Genomic DNA, 24,209 nt, shown 5'->3' with positions numbered 1-24,209 from the left:
CAAATGTATGAAAACTACTTCTGGACACTAGTCTTTCAGAGAAGATAGATCTAGACAACGTAAAAGGGAGCTGAATTTGAAAAACGTATCAGTATAATATTAAAATATTCTCAACAGTAACTATATCGGACTAAAGGAAAACGTTAAACCACCGTAGTGCTTTCACCCTGAGCACTGTACGTATTTCCAGCTTCCATCATCTGAAAAAGATACAGCAGACCCAGAATCAGTACAGCAAGAGCAACAGGGAACAACTTCCACATCAAAGACTGAACACAGAAGAAACCTCTTATCTAGGCTGAAGAGTCCTGAGGAAGGAGATTATACAAGTGTAAGCATTTCACAGAAAATGAACAAGGAATGGCTGCTTTTTTTCAAAACTAGGAATATGACATGAAACTAGGAGTATGACGACACACAGAGCAGCTGTGGCCTCAGAGCACTGTGGCTGCTAAGGCTGCAAGGACTCAAAAAGTGACCAAGCCCATCAAAGACTATTAAATAAAGATATCACCTCTGGCTCAGGGACTCCCCTAACTGTAACTTGCTGGAGGATGGGGCAGTGTACTGAGGTAATGTCATTAAATCTTCAGGCTGTTCTTACACTTYTTCCTGAGGATCTGTTATCAGATACCATGTTCCCGAAAACTGAGCCAGATGGACCTTTGGTTTGAGCCAGCACAGCCAATTCTGTTTACCTGAAGTCCTAAGACAATCTTTGCAGTTTATCTCCTACAGGATTTCCAAGCCTCTGAAGGATTAGTGTCAAATTCCAATACTTCCAACATACTGAAATCATCACTCAAAATGCTCTGAACAAGAAAAACGTCTCAGATCAATGTTTTCTGGTTTCAGAAATGCTTGACTAGATCATTTCTATGCAGGTAAAAAAAATGCTACAAGAGTTAGGATATCTAAGCAACACTTGATCAATGTTAAGTGAATGACTGCCAAACCTGTTTGGCACATCTAAAAGGAAAGCAGGCTCTTTTCGTTTTCTCTCTTTCTCTCTCTCTTTTTTTAATAAGTAGTTCCAAATATTTTTATATAGATGACATTTTTTAAATGCAAAACCATTAAAAGTAACAGAAAACAGATCAAGTTCCAAGGCCCCACCAGTTTCTCATTTGTGCAGCTCCACACTAACCTTCTCTCATTAGACCCCCACAGCACAAAGAGCAGGGCTTTCCCACTACTTCCTGCACACCAGAAAAAYTCCCCTCATCATAAATGAGGCATAAACTGCACAAAAAACAATGTACAGTGCAGTGCAAAAGACCTAAGAACTCCAGTATTGTTAAAGCAGCATAAATCTTGATCTAGTTTTAGGATCTGATAMGGAAGCACAAATGAGCTTGTCCTCTGCAGAGGCAGGCTTCACAAGCAGCAAGTTAAAGAAGGAGAAGGCACAGAAGCCATGAAATGTTGGATCATTAGAGATGCGTGCTGGCAAATGAGTTCACAACAGTGCCAAACTCAACCTTTAAATGCACGTTTTGTGTAATTTAGGAAGAAGAAGAGACCTAGTAGAGGACAGTGGAAAGGAAAAAACAGCACATAAAGCAGATTGAAGACAACACTTAAGGGAAGTGTAAACATTAACAGCAACAACTCACACCTCACTGTATTCTTTGCCCATCAATCACTTCGTGTTTTTCCATACTCCTCTTGTTTTCAACATTTACACAAAGGTAAGTGTTATTCTGGCAGGAGTAAGGAATCATAGCATACATGAGGTGCCCACTGCTGCTTAGAATACAGCTGCGGTCAAAGGTGTTTCCAGCTACGCAGACATCACAGCCCACTGAYAGGATTCAAATTTTTACATAGTCTTCAGTTTTACCTTGCTGAACTACAAGTACAAAACTGTAAGGGATATGAATTATATTAACATTAGAAACAACAATATAATTTAAACACATCTACAAAAAAAAAGATAGCACTTTTTTTGCAGCCAGGTAAAACCTAGATTTCTCCTTCAAGTCAACTGCAGAATCTGGCTTGGTCCAAACTATGCAGGTGTTCCCGCAGGTTTCTAACATTTGTTAGCCTGGATTTTTATTTATATAGTTTCACTCTGCCACTCCCAAGCCTATCAGAAAGCAAACAAACTCACTTTTCATGTTTATTTTTCTCTTGCTTGTACTTTCACCCTCTCTTACATAATGAACTTGGAACATGGCACCAGCACAGAGCGCCTGGAGGCTTTTGGCATGTGTGCAGCGGATAGGACAGTCACCTACGGGCATCATCCCTCTCTAAATAAGCACATCTCTTCAAGTTTAGGGATTCTGTTGGTAGAAGAGTGGATGCTGCATAACAAAGGGAGTCAGATTGGCCACAGGAAGAAAAGGGGCCAAGTTGGAGCATGGTAGACCCATATACAAGTCCCTCGTCAGTCACGTAGAAAATGCACAGAGAAACATTATCGTGCTTCAGGTTTTAACACCTTTTCCATGATTCCGATACAGATAATATATCTTTTTAATGAAAACTACAATGCTGCACTCCTGAGACAGTGAATCTCAGGAGACTGGATGAATCTGGACTAGAACTGCTGCCCATTTGATGAGACATCCACTTTATGCTTCCTGAAACCACCGTGTAGTTGCATGAAAGCTTAGGTACTGATGTGTTCTAATTTTTTCTTTCCCAGGAAATGASATTGTTTTGTTTTATCCTAAACTGGTTCTAGAAGGACTTCAAGTTATTTGGTTTTGATTCACAAATGATCTGACAATCACAGTTTTTCCAGAATGTGATCAGGACATGATGCTCCTCTTCCACTCTGGCAACAGGCATTAATCATTTGAGAGGTTCTAAAGCACAGGAGAGCAAAACCAGTGCAAAACTGAGCTGGTGACCTTATGACAGGTCTCAAGAAAGGAAATGAAAGGTGCATTGAATGTTTTATGTTCTAAGGCCCACATGGACAGGTTTGAAACTCATGATCTTATGATATGCTGGGCCAGGAAAACAGCATGTTCAGGGCATGGATTTCCAGCATAAAAATACTCATGAGGTGATCTGATGYGACTCTCTTCACCTGCCAACAATCCTGGCAGAAAAATAAACAGGTTCTGGAGATGAGCTTCTGCTGGAGGCAAAGGAGGAACCGTACAAAGAGTTGCCCTGACCTGTGAGGAACTGGTCTCTTTGCTTTGAACTTCAGCAGATCTTAATGAATTCTTTGTAACTGGCAACCTGGGCTTTTCACTGAAGATAAATTTCTTTTGAGGTGCCAAATGTAGGAGACATACTCAACATTAGAAGTACAAATTTTGAGTCTCATGATTGGTTGGCCAAGCTGGTGAAAGTTGTTCTGACAGGTACATTCACCACTACTTCTGCAGATAACTGTTTTTATTGTATTACTGGAATAGATGCACATATGAACATGCATCAGTGCAGAAAGATCTGGCTTCACATTCAGTAACATACTGACTTAGCTGAAGTTCCTGATTTCAGTGCTGTGAAAGCCTGCATTAAAAATAAGCAGAGACAGCTTTAGTAACAGAAGAATTAAAAAAAAAGTTTGTATCAGAGGATAAACCTTTTGTGGTTTGACCGACCTCTGCTTCACTGCTCTTCTCATATGGCAGCTGTGAAGGAGACTGCTGTAAAGAAACTCATTTAGAGTCCTAAATTTTGTCCTGCATACAACACTTATTTTAGTGTCCTAAGAATACMTCTAGCAGTGATAGACCCCTGAAGAAGAAAACACATGAGCACTTTTCACTCCATGAAACACTCTCCCAATGGAGGACCTCAGGCTTTTTGAAGAGGTCAAAATAGAAATCTATTGATGCCCRCACAGAAGAAAGAGTTTAAGAAAAAGCTTCAGCTTTGAGTCCYCAGCCTTCTCTACACATGTTTTAAAGGATCAAAAAACTGAATACTTGAAAACAAGGCCTCCTCTGAAAAATAAATTTAATCCTGTTTACCATGYAAGAGAATCATCACAGCCTCGATGGTGCACGAATCAGTAATGATAAGCCATTTCCAGTGAAAGCATCCCAAACTCCAATGCAAGATGGAATACGAACATTAACTGCAAAATCCATATGCAAAAGGCTTGAAGAATAATTCTATTTATAGAACTAATTTAGTTTTTGATCTTCTTTTATATCCTTCTACYATATGAACACATAGAAAAAGTTTTGTCAAATTGCAAGGCATAAAGGGATACCAGGCCTAAATGAAAGTGTTTATAATACAAGTTTTCACGGAAAACAGGCAAAATATAACATACAGGAACAGAATTTTTCCCATTTCTGGACTTTAGTGCTAATTTAGCTGCTTATAAAAGAAATCTCCATTGAAAGGCAAGTCAAATCATTTTCCGTTAGGATGGAGGTATTCTAAAATTTACTAGGATTATTATACTAGTGCTTATACATTCTTTAAGTAGGCGAACTGCTTCATTCTGAAACCATCCCAAACCACAAAAACTGGCTGATAACAACGCTCAATTAAAATCATCTGGTTCTTCCAGAAAAAATTGGCTAAACGCTACCTCTCGCATTTTCTAACTGGGCAGAGCAGAGTGATTGACGACAGGCGGAAACGGGATACATTTATCTCAAGCAAAGAGTCGTCACATTCTGCTGGCAGTGTTTGTCCCTCTCACCTCTTACACAGAGAGGTGAAAACATCGCTTCCACAGAGCACAAAACTGCGCCAAAGTCAGCGCCAGAACTTGCAAACATTTCATTTGCACTAATTAGGAAGAYGTTCTTAAAACCCCAAACTTCACATTCAAAACATACTCGCACCTTTTGATGTTGTACTTGGTGCTGTTGCACGCCGCCCAGGGCTTACTCAGAAAAGCAGAAGCTGGCTCCCCTGCTAGGCTGTCTGAGGGAGTTTGCCATCTGATCTACTGAATACACAGATAAAAGTCCCCGCATACTTTTTTGCTTTTCAAGTACAGAACTGTAGCTTGGAAAGTTCCTTTATTCTCAACTCCACTGATGCAAGAAAGTGGCAGAAATATGGCAGCTTTGGCTACTTTCCTTCAGTATTTCTTTGTAACTCATCCTTTAATACTAAGGAAGCAATAGGTATTTTCATTTTGTATAGAAAATAGCACTATATTTACAAAAAATAAAGGCATAAAGAATGCTACAGACCACCTGATTCTACTGCTACCCTGTCTTTAAATATTAGTAACTTGCTACTCTGCAGAGGTATCAGACCCACCATTTTTTTTACTACTACTCTTAAAAAAAGAGCCTAGTGTTATGAAAAAAAAATACTAACAAAGCTATTTCTATATCACTGTAATCTGCCATTCAAAAGTGTTTGCTAGTCATTTTTTTAAAATATTCTGACAAAATTCATGAGACCTTCACACACACAAAAATGCCTGCTCTGATATTAGYTTTACATTTCCTGCTCTTCATGCTAGATCTATTGGATTTTCAGGGTTTCTAAAGTCAATACTAATTTTGGCAGGAGCACTTTAACATATAAAGCTGAAATTGTAGGTGACTCCCCTGCTGGTATCCTTGGAGCAGCCAACACCATGACTAGTACAGAAAGGACAACAACTTGTATTAGAAAACACAGTTTTGCAAAAAAATGTTTACACAAATACTGAAAATTGTGCTGGCAAGCTGGAATAAGCCTATGTAATCTGCTGCTATTTCTTCTCACCCCTGGGACCAGCCSCACCATAAGAAAGATGTTTGAGGGAAATATATGTTGATAAATAGAGCAAGTTCACATCCCCAATCTTTATCTGCCAAACCCTGTAACTTGTGTTACTSTGCCAGGCTTTAAAATCTTTACTATAGAGTAATAAATGTCTGCGGACTACGGAAGGTTTGCTTTGAAAATGTCATTTGCTCTGGGAATCTTTCGTTGGTTGAACGTATAGTTCACACATACTGTGTTTCCACCTACACCGCTGGTGAAGCCCTGAAGTCAAGGCTGTTCCAGCGCGAGCAGGAGGAAGGCTGGGTTCCAGGAAGTTATTGGAGCCGGAACAAAGCACAACCCTTGGAAAGCCTACAGAGTCCCATGCACGGACTGTTTTACAGATGCCCTGTGTTTGGAGGACATTAGACACTTGTTTTTATCTTTATCTCCCCCCCCCCCATTAAAGTCCCAGACTTCTGAGCACAGGCTCTTCCTCCCAGGCAGTCTGTCTCGTAACTTCGGGGTATCTGCCCAATTCTGTCTTTCCAAACACAACTTTCTCCTCCTCATAAAAGTCCTTGTGCTCTTCCGGAGAGTAACGCGTCTTTGATATGCAGCAGTATGGTAAACTGTCACCATCACAGCAGCCTTTAAAAAGCTCATTTCCATTTTCTTAAAACACAGTTACAAACATTGTCTGCCTTTATTAGCTGGGTAGGCTTACGACAGTATTATTTAACAGTCATTAGCAGGCAGTCTTTTCTATATACTTCTAATAGCTTAGGATCCCATTCACTATTATTATTTTAGTTTTGTCAGTTAAAAGCAGTGAAGTTTAGGGCTTGTTTTTAATTCTCTTTTGCCATTTTTCCAGTGCAAAATTACTGTAATACAACCCATTAAGAGAAACTGCTGGATTAACTCTGTAAGATTTTGTATTTTGTTTTGCATTCATGGAATCTTTAATTCCAACAACAAGCAACAATGATTATGTAGGAAAATGTAAAAATACAGACTTTTAAATCTGCCAGATAAAGCTGGTCTGCAGTTCAGAGACTATGTGAGCACCAGTTCTAGTCTTTTATAGAACTTGTAAGTATGATTTTGCTRGTGGCCATGGTAAGTTCTTCAATGTGTTGAGACATGAAAAGTCAAGAAAAATGCCAGAGTGCAAAGCTTGCTGCAGGAAAAAAAGATGACTCAATTCTTTGTCTCACAAAGCATGTCAAAGATATTATAAAGTACTTACAGATGCTCAGCCACTCAGCCTGCCTGATTAGCTAAACATCTGAAACCCTGTAATTTTGAAGTGAAGGTACTATGCTTCATACAATGAAATAATTTCTGTAGCAACAGAAAAAGAGATAYGATCAGGAAAAAGAGAGAGAACTTTTTAAAATCAATTTTGGTTGCTATTAATAATTGTGTTTTAACAAATTAATATTAACATAAAAGCAAGTTTATTTTTATCATCATCCATAATGACTGTACGAGTACAGCCATGTAAAGATACCCAGGTCACGGAATCAAGAGGACACACTATGTGCAGCAGTTAATAAGCTTGGAGCTAAATCCTCAGTTTCTCTTATAAGTGGAATTTGGATGAAATTAGTATTCATATAAACAAAGAYTGTGAAAAACAGGTACCTCAGAATTTGGTCTGCAGATAAAAGAGAAAGTAAAACCATAAAAGCCTTGCAAATGTCATTCACCTAACCCTTTGGAAACACACAACTTTCTTTGCTGATCAGACAGATTACAGAAAGTAATGAGTAAGATAACATAATTTGCCTGGTAAATTTTTATGACTATTTTACAATGCTAACCTACAAAATTTTTTATGTTGGTGCCTTGTAATTTCCCACTAAAAGGAGACATTACAGTTATTAGTATTACTACAGACTAAGTCAGAAACAAGGAAAGAGTTCCTTGAAAAATGACTACATGTATTTATCATCAAGGTAGTTCCCTATAATTCTGTATTTCACCATCCCAAATGGTTTACCGTGGTAATGTTTAGCCACAAAAGCAATCAGATGGATTTGAGGTGCTTCTAGAGACTTCGGTGACACAGACATCTCAGAAGATCTTCAGGGACTGACCAAACTCAGCATGTCCRCAGCCGAAGACCCATTCCAAACAGTAAACATGTTCCCATCAGGTGTCATAAGACATGAGTCAGTGTCAACTTCAACAGTGAAATGTTGACCTTCTTTTTAAAGGGTAATGTTAAAAAAAAAAAAAAAGAGTTCAGCTAAAATAAAATAAAACTTACAAATAAAAATGCCTATAAATAATAAGGGTTTTATTGGCCCAAATTCACAAGATTCATCATGCAGATATCCAACAGCAGTCTAGTTAATCTAGATTAACCCTACTGCATCAGTGTATGTTGCAGAACAGAGCAACTCAAAATTAATCTGACCAAAAAAACAAACCTCATGCCTCCATTACACTTTAGTTGCACTAACTTTTAGGTTTTAGCTTTTGGTTTATGCTAAGCTTTCAGGGTTTTTTTCTTAATTAACACTCTCAGTGCTGTTGGTGATGCATGGTCTCAGTCTTCTGAACAGCTAGTAATTATAGTCTTGCTGCTTTAAATACGTACTACTTCAAAAGACGCTGAAAAGGTAAATTTTTCCCACCTTACCCGCCATAGCTTGGAACCCTGTCAGCCAGCTTAACAAAAGGTGAAGAACTGAAATGGATGAAGAACCACCTTTCTCTAAAGGGTCTGGCAAGACTGCAAGTCTCCTCGGTAGGTGCAGCTCTAACAGTGGGCCATCTCCTATCCAAAATCACTCCAACAATACAGCATGTTTCAGCACTGTTTGGATCCTGAAGCTGTTCTCCCAGGAAAGACCGACACACTGACAGCAGACACATTGAGCTGGAGCTCAGGAGTACTCAGATCTTCAGCTTTGCCACAGACCTTGGGCAAAGTCAAGGCTCTGTGCTCCGCTATCCTGTCACGTAAGAAGGGACCAAAACTGCTCTTCATCAGGGCAGTTTAGGCTGTATGCTCTCTGAAGCAGCACACTTCCCTTCATAATCATTAATAAGACAGCTAACACACTGAGAGCTAGCTTGGGTTGGGACTTTAAGCCAGCAAATTTTCATCATTTGTCTACTAATAAAAATGACATCAGCTACTGCAGAGTACAGTGGTGGCAGTCCAAAAGGTATTTTAAGGACAATAAACTAAATAGTTCTGCAAGACAACAGTAACTCAGTTAACGCTTCCACATCTCTGCCATGCTTYTTCTTTCAATACAAAATATTTTTTGTAATTACAAGTGGAATTTGCTAATAAACATGGCTGATAATAACTGAAATCAAAATTGGCTTGTTCACAAAATTTTGAAAACACAGTTTTTCTGATACACTGCATYTTAGAGAGGTTTGTAAATACCATCAGTATATTTTGACAACTACTTTCTGCAAAGCTATCAGGTGCCCTTAAAGAAATATTCTGAATGCTTTAAATATCTCAAGGTTTTAAATAATTTGTTTTACTTTTAGCAGGAACCATACAAGAGAAGGGAAGGGAAGGGGGATTATGCAAATAAAAAAGAAGGGCACGCAGCCAAGCATGCAATCCTTGGGAAGACGATGCAAGCAGTCCYGGAGCTACGGGCTCCGTCAAGATTGGATCACCAAGTGCCAAGTCCAAGTGACCACGCACCCTCTCTATGGGGAAATATATGATGTTTGGGAATATTCAATGTGCACGTTGATCTATACAACTTTAAAATGAGAAGTTGTTCTCCCTTATTCTGGCTTAAAAAATACTCTTTGGATTCCCTTCTAACATTTTTAAACATAACAAAAACAACTGTTTCAAAATTTTTCTCATCAAGGGAAACATTATTGTATGACATTCTTTCCTAGAAATCTTTTAATTCCCATTTATTAACAGAATTAATCTGGTCATAACCTGTCTGACTCACAAAGAGTTGAAGTATGTCATCTTCAAATCATGTCTTGCTAATGAAATTTTGGTGTTAATGGGGAATATAACAGAATCCCAGAATCAGTAATATGAAACAACAAAGGGGGTTCCTCTTGCAAAAAAAAAGCATTATTTCCTCCTTTTTCTGTTGTGTGTTTGTCACTATGGGCTCTCCATCTCCRTCTACTTTTTGATGTGTAGTTCTTACTTAACCATCAGCTTCTACACTAAAATGCTCTGAAAATGTTTCACAGTTCTACAACACTTTTGATCCAAGGAGGCTAAAGGATTTCATAAAAGACTGAGGCTGGGATTTCATAAATAGCCTTAAGATATTTCTACAATGCAATCAACTTTATGCTAGTGCTGCATCCAGCCATTGGAATCCAGATTCMGTAACCACTGCCCAAAAGCATCAGAAAAGCTAGGAGAATTCTCTGACCATTTGATCACACGGAGCTCTGGGATGTTGTGGCTAGATTGTTATCAGGACGCAAGACAGTTAGTTTAAATTTAGCTAGTTAAATTTAGCCTAGTTTACACCACACTTCTATGTGTAGCTTCTGCACAGACATTCTCAAGCTTTCAGCACCCAACACCCTTCAAAAGATGCCTTCTGAAACCTCAGCCGAAAGCATCTCAAATGGGTTAACACATATGGCGATTTAAGTGGCTTTTCTAAGCATCTGTAGGGCATTAATATAATTATACTCTCAACTTTTAATCCTACAGGCTAAACCAATGGGTCCTAATCTTTGACGCATAAGCACATTACAGGAGACGCACAGCACAGAGACCAGGCGGCTATTGCTGGATTTGCCCCAAGCACTGTCCTTGCACCATGCTCCAAAAAGCAGAGGTCTGGGTCAGTTCAAAGCAAAGATATCTATATGGTACTGAAGAGCAAGTTGTGCCGACAGGATGGCTCCCAGTGTCTGCACAGTCCTAACAGAGTCAAACTTCATGGCAGCAAAAAGGCAGTGACAGCAGTCATGTAGTCGTTCAACACCTTGCCAGATTCCTCCTACTTAGATATTTGGTACCAGGCACTAATGTGATGGAATCAAAACGGTTACCTTGCAAGTCACAAGAAAGGAATCTGACGATCAAAGATTTTATCTTGATTCTGTGACTCTGACTGCACAAGCCTCGATTTGGCCTTAGGCCAGACAATTCTCAGTGGAATGCAGAATGCCAAGTACTTTAGGCATTCATCTCAAACTGACCCAAACTCAGGCCATCTGGAACCAAAAAGGGTTGGTTGTATTGTTTTTATGGTTGTCATAAGACACAAAACATTCTTAAAAGTTTCATTTATTTATTTTTCACTAATGCTTAAGACTTAATTAAAAAAAATCAAGATTATGAGGATAGATACAATTATGAAATAATAAGAACTTAGAAGCTTTTAAGCTATAAAAGAAAGTCAGGAATTTGAATTAATATCAAAATCATGCATTATGGCATCCACATCTGGATATCACTTTATTGACTAAACATGAAACTTCTCTGAGAGCCAGTTGGCTTCTGTAAAAATGTATTTTGCCTTTGAAAGGAAATAGTAATTGGAAGGTCTCTTACAGGAAGTCACCCAATGCAATACAAAGGAAATTGCAATCTGTTCCTCAATGTTAGTTTAAATCAATGTTATATTTAGCAATTTGTGACAACAGGCTTTTCAAAGGCTTATAATGTAAGCGTTTGAGAAGGCTTAATATAATAATTACTTTGTCTTTAGAATGTTTCTTTAATCACCCCACAAGGTCTTCACCTTACCTTGGGTTAGATATTGTTACCCATCTCTAGGACATCAAGGACTCCATTTTCAGCAAGAACAAATTTTTTGCTCCAGGCTAATAAAGAGCAAAGTATTTATGCATATGCTTGTCTAGAAGTATGTGTGGTTTTTAAATAATAAGTGATCAATAATTAAAAATCTCTTCCTCCTTCCAGAAATATATAGMGCAGTTTTCCCTGCAAGAATTTTCTGTTTCGATATCTGGTTTTCAGTACATTTCCATTAATTCAGTAGTTTCAAAGGGAGATTTTGTAAAGCACAATGTTAACAATACTAAACAACATTCAAGAACTCCAAGCATAACATCTGCTGGAATTTCTTTCCCAATCTGGCTGAGTCTTACAAAACACTCGCAGCACGAGTTGCTAAAAATCTTGCTGGGATACTGCTCAGAAACATTGTGCAGAACTTCCCTTCAGTTTACATTTGTTTCATTCTATTTTGAAGTTCAAAAAAATCTTAGAAAAACAGTGTTCAAAAACTGTTGTTACCAACAGTTGAGTTACTTCCACTGAATGCAGTTAAGTTCAGTGAATCCATAATTCAACAGTAGCACGCACACCAGGTCCTAAGAAAAATGCTGGTAAACAGTCTGACAAAGGTTTTTCAAATATGTAACTCAAGAAGTTAATGCATATTAACTGTTGAATGTTAACATATTCCTGACTACAGGAAAGACTATTGCACAGTCATAGGTTTCTGTATACCTAAACAACCACTGGAGAACTACCAGAAGTACATTTTATTAAGTGGCCAAAAAAAACTCCTGTGCTCCTAAGTAATGTAATTTAACTATGTATTATATGAAGATCCAAGAGGTAACAAAAACTGCCTCTAGTGATTGAATTTGGATAACAGATTATAGCCAAGATTTACGTGCTTATATCTTTGATAGAAGAATGATCAGAAAGAAAATTCTGTTCTTCAGTAAACACATGCAAGTAAAGACAGACATTTTCCTTYAGCAAAAATATCATTAAATGAATTAAGAAAAAAAGGGAAAAGAACACTCTGCAGGCAAAATACTAATGTCAACCTAATTTCATTATGCAAATCATTCAAATATAGAGGACAATATTAACTGTACTGTAACTGAACATTAGCTAGTTCCAACCTGTAAGAACGCCCATAGTTTCTTCTCAGCATGAAGCTATAAACATGGAAGGAAYTCCTTTTTTCATTTGTTTCTAGATTTAACAATGCAATTCTTTGTTTTGCACTAGCAAATGTCTTTACCAAGAAAAAAGGAACTTCCTTCTTCTACACAACTTTCAATTAAGTGTTTTGGTTGTCAATCCTAACAGACTACATAGTTTCAAAAGTCTGACATTGCTCTTTACTTCTCTGAAAGGAAAAATGTTTAGAAAATAAAAATTTTGCTTCCTTCTGCAAGCAAGATTCTCTGTAGGCCCTTTGACGCAAGGTGCCAGAGCAGTATGGAGCACTTAGTCTCCATGCATTCAAAACTAGCCACTTCTTAAAGCTTCCTTTAAAAAAGGGCCAGAGAATGTAACTATGATAATAAAATAAGTAAAAGTATAATGAAAGAAGTTAGAGAGAACAAATACTGTATTGCATGCATATTTAGGAGAGACTTTGCATATAGTTTTCAGTGGAACTTAAGAACCTACTTTGTTTCACTRTGGCCTTAAACATGAAAGTTTCTCCTTGTGAAAGCCAGACCAGAGTTGGTGGGACACTGCTGACTGGTGGTGCAACTCTGATTACCTGTTTTTCACCTTTTTATCCAAGTATTTGAAGGCACTATATAAAGGTGTCAAAAATACGTTAGAATACCTGAGTTAATATTAAAAGAGACAAAGTTTCACAGATTTGACTAAAGTGAATGTATTAAGAYTTGCCAAAAACCTAACTTTTCTTATGCGGGCATACAATCAGATAGAGGAAAGTCAGACTGAGTCATCGGAGACATCAAAGCTGAGGTCCAGCAGCTGGAATTAGTGAGGGCTGTGCAAACACGAACGCTACCTGCATTCATCTGCCCGCTGCAAAACTTTTAATTACACTAAAACAGGTAGTAGCATCAATGACTTTAAATCCCCAGATTACCTTGATTGCTCTGTCATTATCTCTAATCAGCTGCTGCTTCTTATCTTCAAACTTTTGTACAACTTCCTGGAGCCGCTGTTCTGCGACAAGCTGCTGCCGGCTGTTCTCCTCTGTCAGAGAGGAAATGGTTGTCTTAAGTTCAGCTATGATCTAAAAAGAAAACAGCATGCTAAATCTCTCTTCAGTAAGTGGCATGTATTTTGCATGTTTTTATGCTTGGTACAAGGATGGAGTTGGCTGTGCAAACTAAATATTTTAAATTAACATATTACACACTAGCAAGCATGAAATTCCACACAGAGCAAAGGGATATAGGAAGGCTGCAAATGGCAAAAACTGCTGAACACAAAACATTTGGAAGAGGTTTCCACTATAACATTCCAAAATATTTACTCTTGAGAACAAAGCACATCTGTGATCTTCAAAATATAGGATGTTTCCAGTTTTCCACTGCAGTAAAATAACTATTGCAAATATATTCTAGAAACAATATACAGTGACTGTGGTATTTGATTTTTAGCATGACACACTACATCTTGATACTGCAGATAAGAAAAAGCCCAAATTTGCATACATAGCTGAAATGCTAACCTTGATACCAAAATGCCCAAGTCACTGAAAAGAGTGTGTTCCGCTTAGCAATACAGTGGGGACCTGATTCAATGGCCAGTGCCCTTAAACTAGACCTTTTACATGAGTCACTCATGGTTGCTGAAATCTACTCATTTCACCTTTTTTATCATCGAAAAAAAGTCATAACTAAACCAGATCCTTCAGGCATATTTATAAAATTTTATGCTGACATGTAAGTCATCATCCAGCAAAGCACTTAAAAACATGTGCTTAAAGTGAGGTAAGAAGGGAGACATACCGACTTTAATGTATATATTCAAGTTTAAGGTTAAGCTGCTGTAGCAGGRTAATACAGTCTAATTCTGAAACACTTAAGCACATTGGCAGTCCAGAGAGAGACTCCCAGAGTGCTCAGACCTTTATATTTGCAAGGCCTCCTCACTATCAGAGAAAAATTTAACTATACTGAGGCCACAGTTATTTAGGCAAAAAAAATTAAAGATAGGACTAACATTATACAAACTATTTTAAAAGTGAAAGTATTAGAATCGCTGGGGAAGGGAAGATGACTGATTAAAACTCTTCAGTGTACATTTATTTCCCTATATTTCACTAGTCCTGAAAACCAAAAAGTAACACAGATTATGATGGAAATTCCTGCATTTCTTTACTAAAAACAAATACATATTAAAAAAAGGTAATATACCAATGGAAAGGAATTCTACTATCTGTTCCCAATGAGATTCATGGGCCAAAATTTAGAGATTAGCTGAAGAGGTGTAACTGTAGGCTGAATTCAGCTGTATCACCTGCTTTGCAATTCAGATCGTTTACATGACACAACTGCACAAACCAGGCCCTGCTGAGTGTGTAAAATGATGGTAACATACAGTGAGAAGGTGGGAGAATGTGATGGATCACATAAATTATACTCATTAAGATAAGAAAGCAATCTGAACCCATGCAAGTCTATACTACTTTGTGTATGCTCTATTTTGTCAGTTTTTTTAAAGATAACAAAAATAAGAAAACCGCTAATATCACACATGGCTTTTACAGAGTTAYGACCCTGGACTAGCACAGAAGTTCTGAAACACATTTAAGGAAATTTTAACATGCATTGAYGGAGAAAGATCTGCTTTGTGCAGCACTTCTTGGAGAAATAAATTGTTTACTTTGTATAAACTTCAGAGAAAATTTCTTGAAATATCTTCTCTGTGTGGGTGTTAAAAGTGAATGTTCCAGGAGGCCACAGAGTAAGATTAGACTGACGTTGTCAGCAACATGACCACAAGAAAAGTTGCAAATGACCTATTATTAATACTATGCTACAAAAAACAAACAAAAAAAAAAAAACTACGTTCAAGTAACATTAGGGATTTGATTCAAATCCACAAAAGTAAAGAAATTCAGACTTCAGGGTGAAACTCTCTCATTGCGCCAAATAACCATGACATACGACGTGTGTGTTGTGTCTGCCACAGAAAGCACGGAGGAATGCCAGTGTGGGTCATTCGGTCCATCTCTCCTCAAAAAAGAGAACAGTAAATTAGCTAGGGCAATGTCTAGTTTTAAAAAAAATGTCTAAAAAATTTTCCATTTTGAGACTGTTCCACAGGCCAATAAAATTCAGTCTGACAAAGTTTATTATGACATTCAGGTTAAATGTTTATTACCTTGTATTGTATTACCTAGGTGTTCCCACTGTTACAATTAAAGCAATTTCCCTCATCTGGCTGTTTACAAATTCAGAATTGCTTCAGTTGCTCCATCTGTCTTACCGAAAGGACCAAGCCTCACTTTTGTTCCAGTAATAAACTATGTAAGGCATACGGAGCTGGACTTTTGATTAGAGTTACTAGCACGTAAACAGTATAAAATGACAATGACAAAAAAAATCAAATAGCAATGAAAACAATTTCAGCCTTAAGGTCTGACATGCATTAAATGTTACTTTGGGGATTTTATTAATTTTTCCCTATTCAGGATTCAGATGGCAAGACACAGAATAGTTTTGGTTTTTTTTAAATAACTTTTTAATCAAAAAAGAGGTTCAACAACAGCTCTCAACGACCAACTAAGAGGGCACTGAGGACAGCATTATCCTTGATGCACCACAGAAACAGGGAACGCTGAGGTTGGAAGGGACCAGCTCAAGCAGGGTCACCTACAGCAAGTGGCTCAGGGCKGTGTCCAGGTGGGTTTGGATCTCCAAGGATGGAGATTCCACAGCCTCACTGTATGCAAGCAAATGCACAGAGAACATGTGTTAATTATTAGGAATATAATGCAAAAAGTTATTTACTAATGTTTTCAATAAATGCAGTCTCAGAAAACGTACTATGAAAAATTTGATACCCAATGAATTAAGTAGAGTCATAATATCGGACAATTTCACAGAGAATGAGACTCTGAAGTGTGAAAAAATATTTCTCCAAAGCTGAAATCAAGAGATTTAAAATATTTCATGTGTTTGTAATGTTTGTGGTCACATGTCACTGAACACACCACCTAGTCTGCAGGCCTCTAAAACATCCTTTATATAAAATTTTAATTGATTTTAAGAGTGTCAAACTACTAATACTCCTGCTGAAAACACATTTTGCAGGCAAACGGGAGGTATTACTTTGTGGTTAGGAGGAATGGGAAGAATGATACCGCCACAAAAAACCCTGTGGCAACTTTCTTATTCTTAAAAGCTTAACTACTGATTGCATCCCCATCAYTTTCCACATTTCAGTACTATACGCCAATCAAAATGAAAGCTGAAATACTTAAAAACCACCCTGTCTTATCACTTGTAACCATAAATGTACATTCAACCCACATTTTCCTCTTCCATGTTCGAAAGACTACCCCAATGAGCAAACRCTCAAGTTAAAAACCCTTTCAGGCCGCTGACGTGCTTAAAAACGGCGTTTGGAGGAAGGAGAAGCGAAGCGCCGCGTCGGCTGGGGTCGAGGACGAGCCCCGGCCGGCGCAGGCGGGAGCGCAGCCCTGCCGGCGCCGCGGGCGAGGACCGCGCGGCGGCTCCGCGCTCGCCGAGACGCTTCCCACCGCGCGATGTAGGGCTCCACTCCCCTCAGTTCTCAGCAGAGGAAGTTTGACCGTTTTTTTCCAGTCCGTTTAACTTCCTCGAATGCTTTAATGGTTAAAATCTGTAAGGAATGCTGTGTATTTGGTTTCAGAAATGGTTGTGGCTTCCCTTGCCCATCAAAAAACACACTCAAGAGCAGAAGCAATTACACTTGTCATTAGGTTTCCAAAGCCAACGAGCCGGCGCAGGGTTGCTGCCTGCTTGCCTACCTGCGAGGACTTTGCCAGCTTCTGACTGTAGTCCTTCTCCATCTGCTTCAGCCGGCCRCTCGCCTGAAAGACATGCATGCACAAAAGGAAACCCGATTAGCGCAGATGAGGAACGTGTACAGACACTTTGCCACCGAGCCCTCTGCTTGGCACCTCATCTACATGCCTATCGCCGTGCAGCTGGGCTCCCCGCCAGTCCCAACGCCCTTCTGCGGCGGCCAAGAAACCACAAGGGCTTGCCTTTGATCTGGGGCCAACTATTCATCACTTAAAAGAGGGGAGAAATTGTACCTCTGCTGCCAATTATTAGAAAAACATAAAGACTTCTGCGGATTAAAAAAAAARAAGAGRGAGAAAGAGAAAGAGAGAGAGAGAGAGAGAGAAAGGGAGTGAGTGTGAGAGTTGCAGGGGGAAAACACATACACAAGTTTATCAGGGCAACTGCATTTCTAAAAGAAGGAAAAAGGAACGAAAATAAGTCCCAAGCGTCAGCCCGGGCTGGAAAGGTGCAACGCGACACAAACGACAGCATTTCACACGTCGGCCGGCTGTCTGCAACCTCCTTTTGTCTAGTTTCAGGGTTTTCTGCAAGACTGCTGCTATTAAAGTGATAATCGAACCCAACATGCTGCCGAAGCAACTGCATTCTCCTTGACTTACAGCTCTTTCCTTCTAACRTTTTTTCATAACTCAAAGACAAGGAATAAAACCAATGGAAAACAAGGCTGCTTTGTCATAGTGATATCTAGTGAGAAAATATATCTGCAATTCTGGGAAGAAATAGCTCTTAAGGTTCTTCCCCTCTAATACTATTTTTAATTTAAATTCTGGACACAATCCTGGCTTGTATTTTTTTTCAAGTGCCGCTGTATCATCTTGATAGACCTGCTTCAAATCACTGTCCTCAGATGAACTGCTAAGCRGTCTCATGCTCTTCGGTCTAGAATTTGAGGACAGGTGCCTAAGAAAAATATTTGTCTCAGAGGGACAGAATATTCTGATGCTGAGTCCYGAAGCAAATTTAAGCTTATTAAGTTTTTAAAATCTATCTGACCTCATGCTAAAATCTTTGATCTGTCCTCCTTAGTTTTATGCAACAGAACCCAGCACTCAAACACRCTCGCCTTCAGACGAGTTTAGAGCTGCAGACAGTGTTTGCAAAGCACCACTAAAAAGCATGATGGAACTAGGATCATCACATACAATCCTTGCAGTTATATATGGTGCAGCTTAATATATTATAGCATGTTAAAAATAATCTTGAAGTTTACATGATACTGCAAGTTTACAGTCTTGAATCCCTTCAAATTCCAAGATTATGAAGCATACCAAAGAGCCTGCATTTCCCACGTTTGCTGGTATCAAGAATTCTAAAAAAAGTTAAAACCAATTATCAAATATGTTCCTGATTTTCAAGTATATGTGATTTTTTATTATAAATAGAGATAATGGCACTAAAATATTGCTTAAAAACAGCATATACAATAATTCTGGAGCACTAGATAAATTAAATTCCACTTTACCTACATCTGTCTTAAAAAGTGAGCCACAGACACTACAAGGGCATACTGACTGACTGCATAAATAAAAAAGGAGCAGTAACACAGAAGTATTTATGTCAGACAGCTCTGTGCATGGTATAGTTTTTTATTCTCTGGCTGCCCCATATTAACATTCTTCCCACTGTATTGCCATGATTTCAGATTACTTTTCATCAACACTGCTTATCATAAAGTGATTGAAATGATTGTTTATCTTCAGAAAAAAGTAAAAAATACATTACAGTAATAGATTAAATTACTGCTACTCCCAGAAAGGGAGAGATACTAGTTAGCAAGGCACTGCAAAGAAGATCACATTACAGCTGCTTTCACTCAACTTGCCTGGGGTAAAAGTCTTCATCTTTCACAGAAGCAGCTTTATAACCTCTTGAACCCACAGAAGAAATCTCAATAAATAATAAAAACACACCCATAACTTTCATAAACAAATTAGAACTTGTTAATTCACACTGAGGAGAACCAGGGCAACCTCTGCTAGATACAACAGAGGTGATTCTAAATAAATATCTGCTCAATTTCAATGTTTTATTCCTAACTGAAGGCAAACAAAGTATATTCTCAGGGTTTATTTAAAGGCAATAACTGTATTTTATTTTATAACCCCCTTTAACAAACTACAATTAGCAAAATATTTATAAGTTGTTTCCAAGCCACATCCTTACGGGAGGGGTCCAATTTTTAGAAGCACCAGTGTTCCAAAACTCCCTCTGGAGAGGGCAAACACACATTTAGAGCTGCCTAAAAGTGGGTGCCTAAAGCTGTGGCACTAAAAACTATGGACATCTCCTGACTTGGTCTTTTCTCTTTAGACCCACGACACCGTGCAGGTCTTGCATCAGCACAAAGTGCACAGATTGCACTCAGGACACTCAGCAGAAGRCAACTTCTAACTACAAGTTACATCGTGGCGGTCAGCAGAAAAGTTCTCATTCACGCTAAGGCACAGGACCTCTCTTCCATTATCTCCTTCTACCACAGAAATACAAAACTTCTCTCTTCTCAAAACACGCAACTCAGCTAATATAACACCTCTTCACTGGAGGCTGTTGCTTTGCAGCCTAGGGAGGCATAAACCCCTGGAGCACATGGAACACTGCTACACAAGAAAAGCCTTTTTCTTCGTTCTTTTTCTAGGAAAGACTTACTGCAAAGTAAATACGCATAGCTGCATACAGGGAACGTAGCTGAGGATTTATATTACATCCGTCTTGACAAACGAGAAGGTTAAAACTGGACTGGTGTACCCAAGCATCACTTCCCTGGCTTCTTTCACAACCAAGTGAACCTTTTGTAACAGGCAGCTCACATCTCGCGCTGTATGAAGCACAAGCTGCTTCTGTATTATTTGAGGGTATTCCCTCGCTTTCAGGTTACATGCTATTTCCGAAACAATAAGGAACGAGAAGCCAACTGGAAGATGAACATTTGGAGGGCCAGACAGCATTCATTAAAGTCTAACTCTTTTTACAGCAACAGGCAGCACTGCAAATRGAGTTAATGGTCTTCAGCTAGTTTTCTGTGTGCAGTAGGTAACTGTGGAAACTCACATCAGCAAAAATTTGACAGAAGTATCAGCCATAATATCCATTTTTAAAATAAAAGGTTTAAATTGGATAAGCCACAGAGGAATCCCACTGAATCAAGAATTAACTTCTCTTTGGTTTCWCATAGTTAACATAAATTTTAGCTAAAATTATTTGATTATGACAATTTTTACTTGCTGTTGTATTATTAGAGTGACAACTTCTGCATTAAGAAAGAGATTATGTCCTTGTAACAGTTAATTGGTTTTAAAAAGCAGCGACGACTCTGTAATACGCCTTAAAGCATCACATTGTGGTTGCTGAGCAAAACTACACCGACTTCAACAAAACATTTCGTGCAAAAATTAAAATATTAGCACTAAAGATGTGGTATCCGAACTAATGGATGTTGTTCTAACACAACCTGATTTTCATTTTTTCCTTTAATGAAAYAGAACAGCATTATTAAAAATAAAGAAGAAAAAAGGATCAACCACAACGGGCCCATACTCCAAAAAACACACCATGTTATGCCCAAATTACAAAGTTGCATGGGCTATTTTTAAGGTAAATGGTATAAGGCACAAGAGAAGACTAACATTTAGTTCCAYTGAGTTCCAGTCAATGGAACTAGAATGTTTTGCTTGCTAGTGGCAGTCAACAACCCGATGCCAAAGTCTGACCTGATAAAAAAAATGACTTAAAGGATTTCTGTGAATGATTCAAGTAGCAAGATGCATGTGCAAATGAAAATTTCCRTTGAGAAAGCCCAAACTGCTTGTACCTCGGGAAAACTCCCTCTGCTCTCTATAGCTGGGTCTACACTGAAGTAGCAGAGAGAGCCCAAACGCAACTGCACGCAGTGTGCTTGCAACGCCTCTGCCAGACAGCGGCACCCTGGGCGGCCACGGGAAGCCTGGCCAGGCGCTCGGCCACCACTCGTGCTGGTGCCTCCCTCGTGGGCTCACTGCCTGCACGGACGACATCTCCAGCCCTGCCACCGGCTCTCCAGATGCAGCACGAGGTTTGCAGGCAGGTGAACATCTTTCACTGACATCAGTGAAGGACATGCAGCTTTTCTGCTCTTTTTTGAGCATCTTGGATGTTTATCGAAAATGCCGCTGCTAATCTTAGAAGAGTATGAATCAGTGCAAATCTTTCTGCTTTGGAATGGTAATTCTCAATATGATTTTAATTACGCTACAAAATTAATATGAAAACTAACTCTGTAACCCAAATATAAATAGTTCTGCGGTATTTAAGGATGCATGGTGAAATCCTGTTCCTCTATATATGAATCAGTTTGGTGACTGATTTCAGTGGCATTTTAATTTGATTGCAATCTCAACAATACAGATGACTCAGAAGCATAACTCATTTACTACAGAGGCATATATACATCCATACTCACTATCAGAGAAGCAGCTTTAAGAAATCTATTTAGGGTACTAGCCATGAAATAATCATTTTTCAAAATGCCTGCAACTAGCTAAATTATGGCCATATATAAGCTGATCCTCCATAATTAGTTAGATAAAAGTGTACGCAAACTAAAAAAAAAGAAAAAAGAGAAAAAAAAATCAAAGGGTGGGGGAAGGAGAAGAAAGAAAACTCGCTCCAGGGAAGAAGCAACTGTTCTCTGATGTGCAGCAAAGAATTTAACATCAAAGAACTAATGTAAATGGGGCCCATTTACCTTAAAAAACAACACACCACTCTGCATTCTGGTATATTTCTATTTAAGTTTGACAGCGTTATGCTTTGTACCAAAATACAAGATTGTGTAATTTGACAGATGTCAAAAAAATGACCTTAAGAATGGCTAACTGTAGCAATTTTTGCTATTAAGTATGTTAAAAAACTCTGTACAGTATCTGTTTAAGCTTCAGAGATTAATAGATCACCTTTTAAGTTCATCTGATTGTACAAAAACTTTATTTCAACCTCAAAGTCTGAAACATATTTTCCTTATGTGCCTCTAAGAAAGATAGCAGAGGACTTTCTACGCCAATACCCTCTTTCTTTCTACCACTCTCTCCACCAATCAGATAACATACAGAAAGCCGAATCTCTGTGTAAAAGTGAAAATAGCACACCAGTTCAAATATGTAATTTGAGCCACCAAAAGGCTATTAAAAATTGTTCAATACCCAAAATGATGTTAACAGAATAATTAGTCAAGTACCAAATGACTTCAAGGGCTTTGAAAATGAATGATTCCCAATCTGTCATATCCACAAATCCTATTAATATTCTACTTTACATTCCACTTCTGTAGGTCTACAAATCCTTTTTTTTAAAAAAAAAACAAAACAAAACAAAAAAAAACCCCATACATCTTTAGGGAAGAAAAAAAAACCTTCATTCATGTGTTAAGTATTTTTCATTGGGGAAAAAACAAGAATGAATAGAAATGAATTTGACACTCTACCTATACAGAGAATTACCTTTTTGCAGTGTATTACAATTTTATACTTAATGGGAACCTAGTGAAAAATTGCTAGAGCAATTTGTGCCTTACTTCCAGTCCTTTTTTATCTGAACAAGTTATTCGAACCAACTAAGTATTTCTAATCATTCTAAAAATTAATAGAATTCTTAAGCAATTAAGTACTGCCATTTAACTCTTTCAGTAATTCCTCTACAAGAGCCCAACTGCATGTGGTATCTGATGACAAAGTTACAAATCCTTACACTAGTACGTAATTCCAGTGGAATTACTGAGTATCTTTAGGATCATCTGCTTTCTTCTAAAGCACCATGGGACAAAAGAGAATGGAGGAGGAATTTCTTTCTCCAGTGTGAAATGCAATCATATGGTTCAAAACATTACCCACCAATGACATTAATCATGGCTTTTAAGAAGTTAATTTCCCAGCTTCACTAACAGTGACTTATATTCAATGCTGCAGAGAGCCAAGCACCTCATTCAAAAGCTGCATGATTTGACCTAAAATATAAAAGTTTTAGGTGCAGTAATATTTTTGTATGACACTAATTTTGCAACTCACGACAAAAACCAGAAGGAAATAGYATCAAAGAGGTGACACTGATCTACGATTCGGCTTAGCTGAAGCACATAAGCTTTACAACATACACTTTGATCAGGAAGTCAGAGACCCGTTTGTTCTATCATTTTATTTCTGCTAAGTTCACGCTCCTTGATTTTTGCCAAGGCGAGACTACACAGACTCCTGAAATGACTATAGAGAGATCAGACTGCAATTTTTATTTTATTTTTTTTAGATTCTMCATTTCTTTTTTAAGCTGAATTTTGCAGCTATAACAAACATTAGGAAGATAATCATTAAAAAACCCTGAGCACACATCATTCTGAGAGAAATTCCTTTTTAAATAGGAAACTGAAAACCAAAGCACAGAYCCGATATTGGCAAGCTGCATCACAAGATGAGAGCCCATCAACAGCTAAGCTCCTACAGTTGGAAAGACAAATATACTAAATGGGACAAAACCTCCAACCAATCTACGATCTGAAGTAATCGGTGTTCCTCAGGAAGATTATGCTGGATTACTTTCTGTAGTTTTAAATACAACAAAGCTTCCAAAGAAGAGCACTACAACTTCACAGAGCCAGAAAGCATTACAGTGCCTCTGCCTAACTGCGTACGAGTCCAGCAAAGTCCCAGTTAAACACAGAATGGAATATATTGCTCAATCATGAAAGCAATTAGACACTCAAATAGGACGTTGGGAGACTCTTCACATCCTCAATGTTTAATTATTTATCTGTTCTCTGTTCTGCAGCTGTAGGTCAGAATTAA

The 24,209-nt window shown here is 38.3% G+C and overlaps 1 protein-coding gene across 3 annotated transcripts in view; it reads right to left on the bottom strand.

The window, feature by feature from the left end:
• Positions 1-24,209, bottom strand: part of CEP112 (centrosomal protein 112) — a 173,142-nt gene that overhangs the window by 31,090 nt on the left and 117,843 nt on the right. For all 3 annotated transcript variants that reach the window (XM_085304719.1, XM_085304720.1, XM_085304721.1), the window contains 2 exons: positions 17,343-17,405; positions 13,464-13,613 (listed from right to left, as the gene is read on the bottom strand). In XM_085304719.1, coding sequence (XP_085160845.1) covers positions 13,464-13,613; positions 17,343-17,405 — 213 coding nt within the window. The remainder of the gene's footprint in view (positions 1-13,463; positions 13,614-17,342; positions 17,406-24,209) is intronic.

The sequence above is a fragment of the Rhea americana genome, unplaced genomic scaffold (assembly GCF_003343005.1).
Source record: "Rhea americana isolate MKP2758 unplaced genomic scaffold, rheAme1 scaffold_21, whole genome shotgun sequence".
Lineage (NCBI taxonomy): Eukaryota > Metazoa > Chordata > Aves > Rheiformes > Rheidae > Rhea > Rhea americana.
This window is presented reverse-complemented; position numbering and strand designations above follow the sequence as displayed.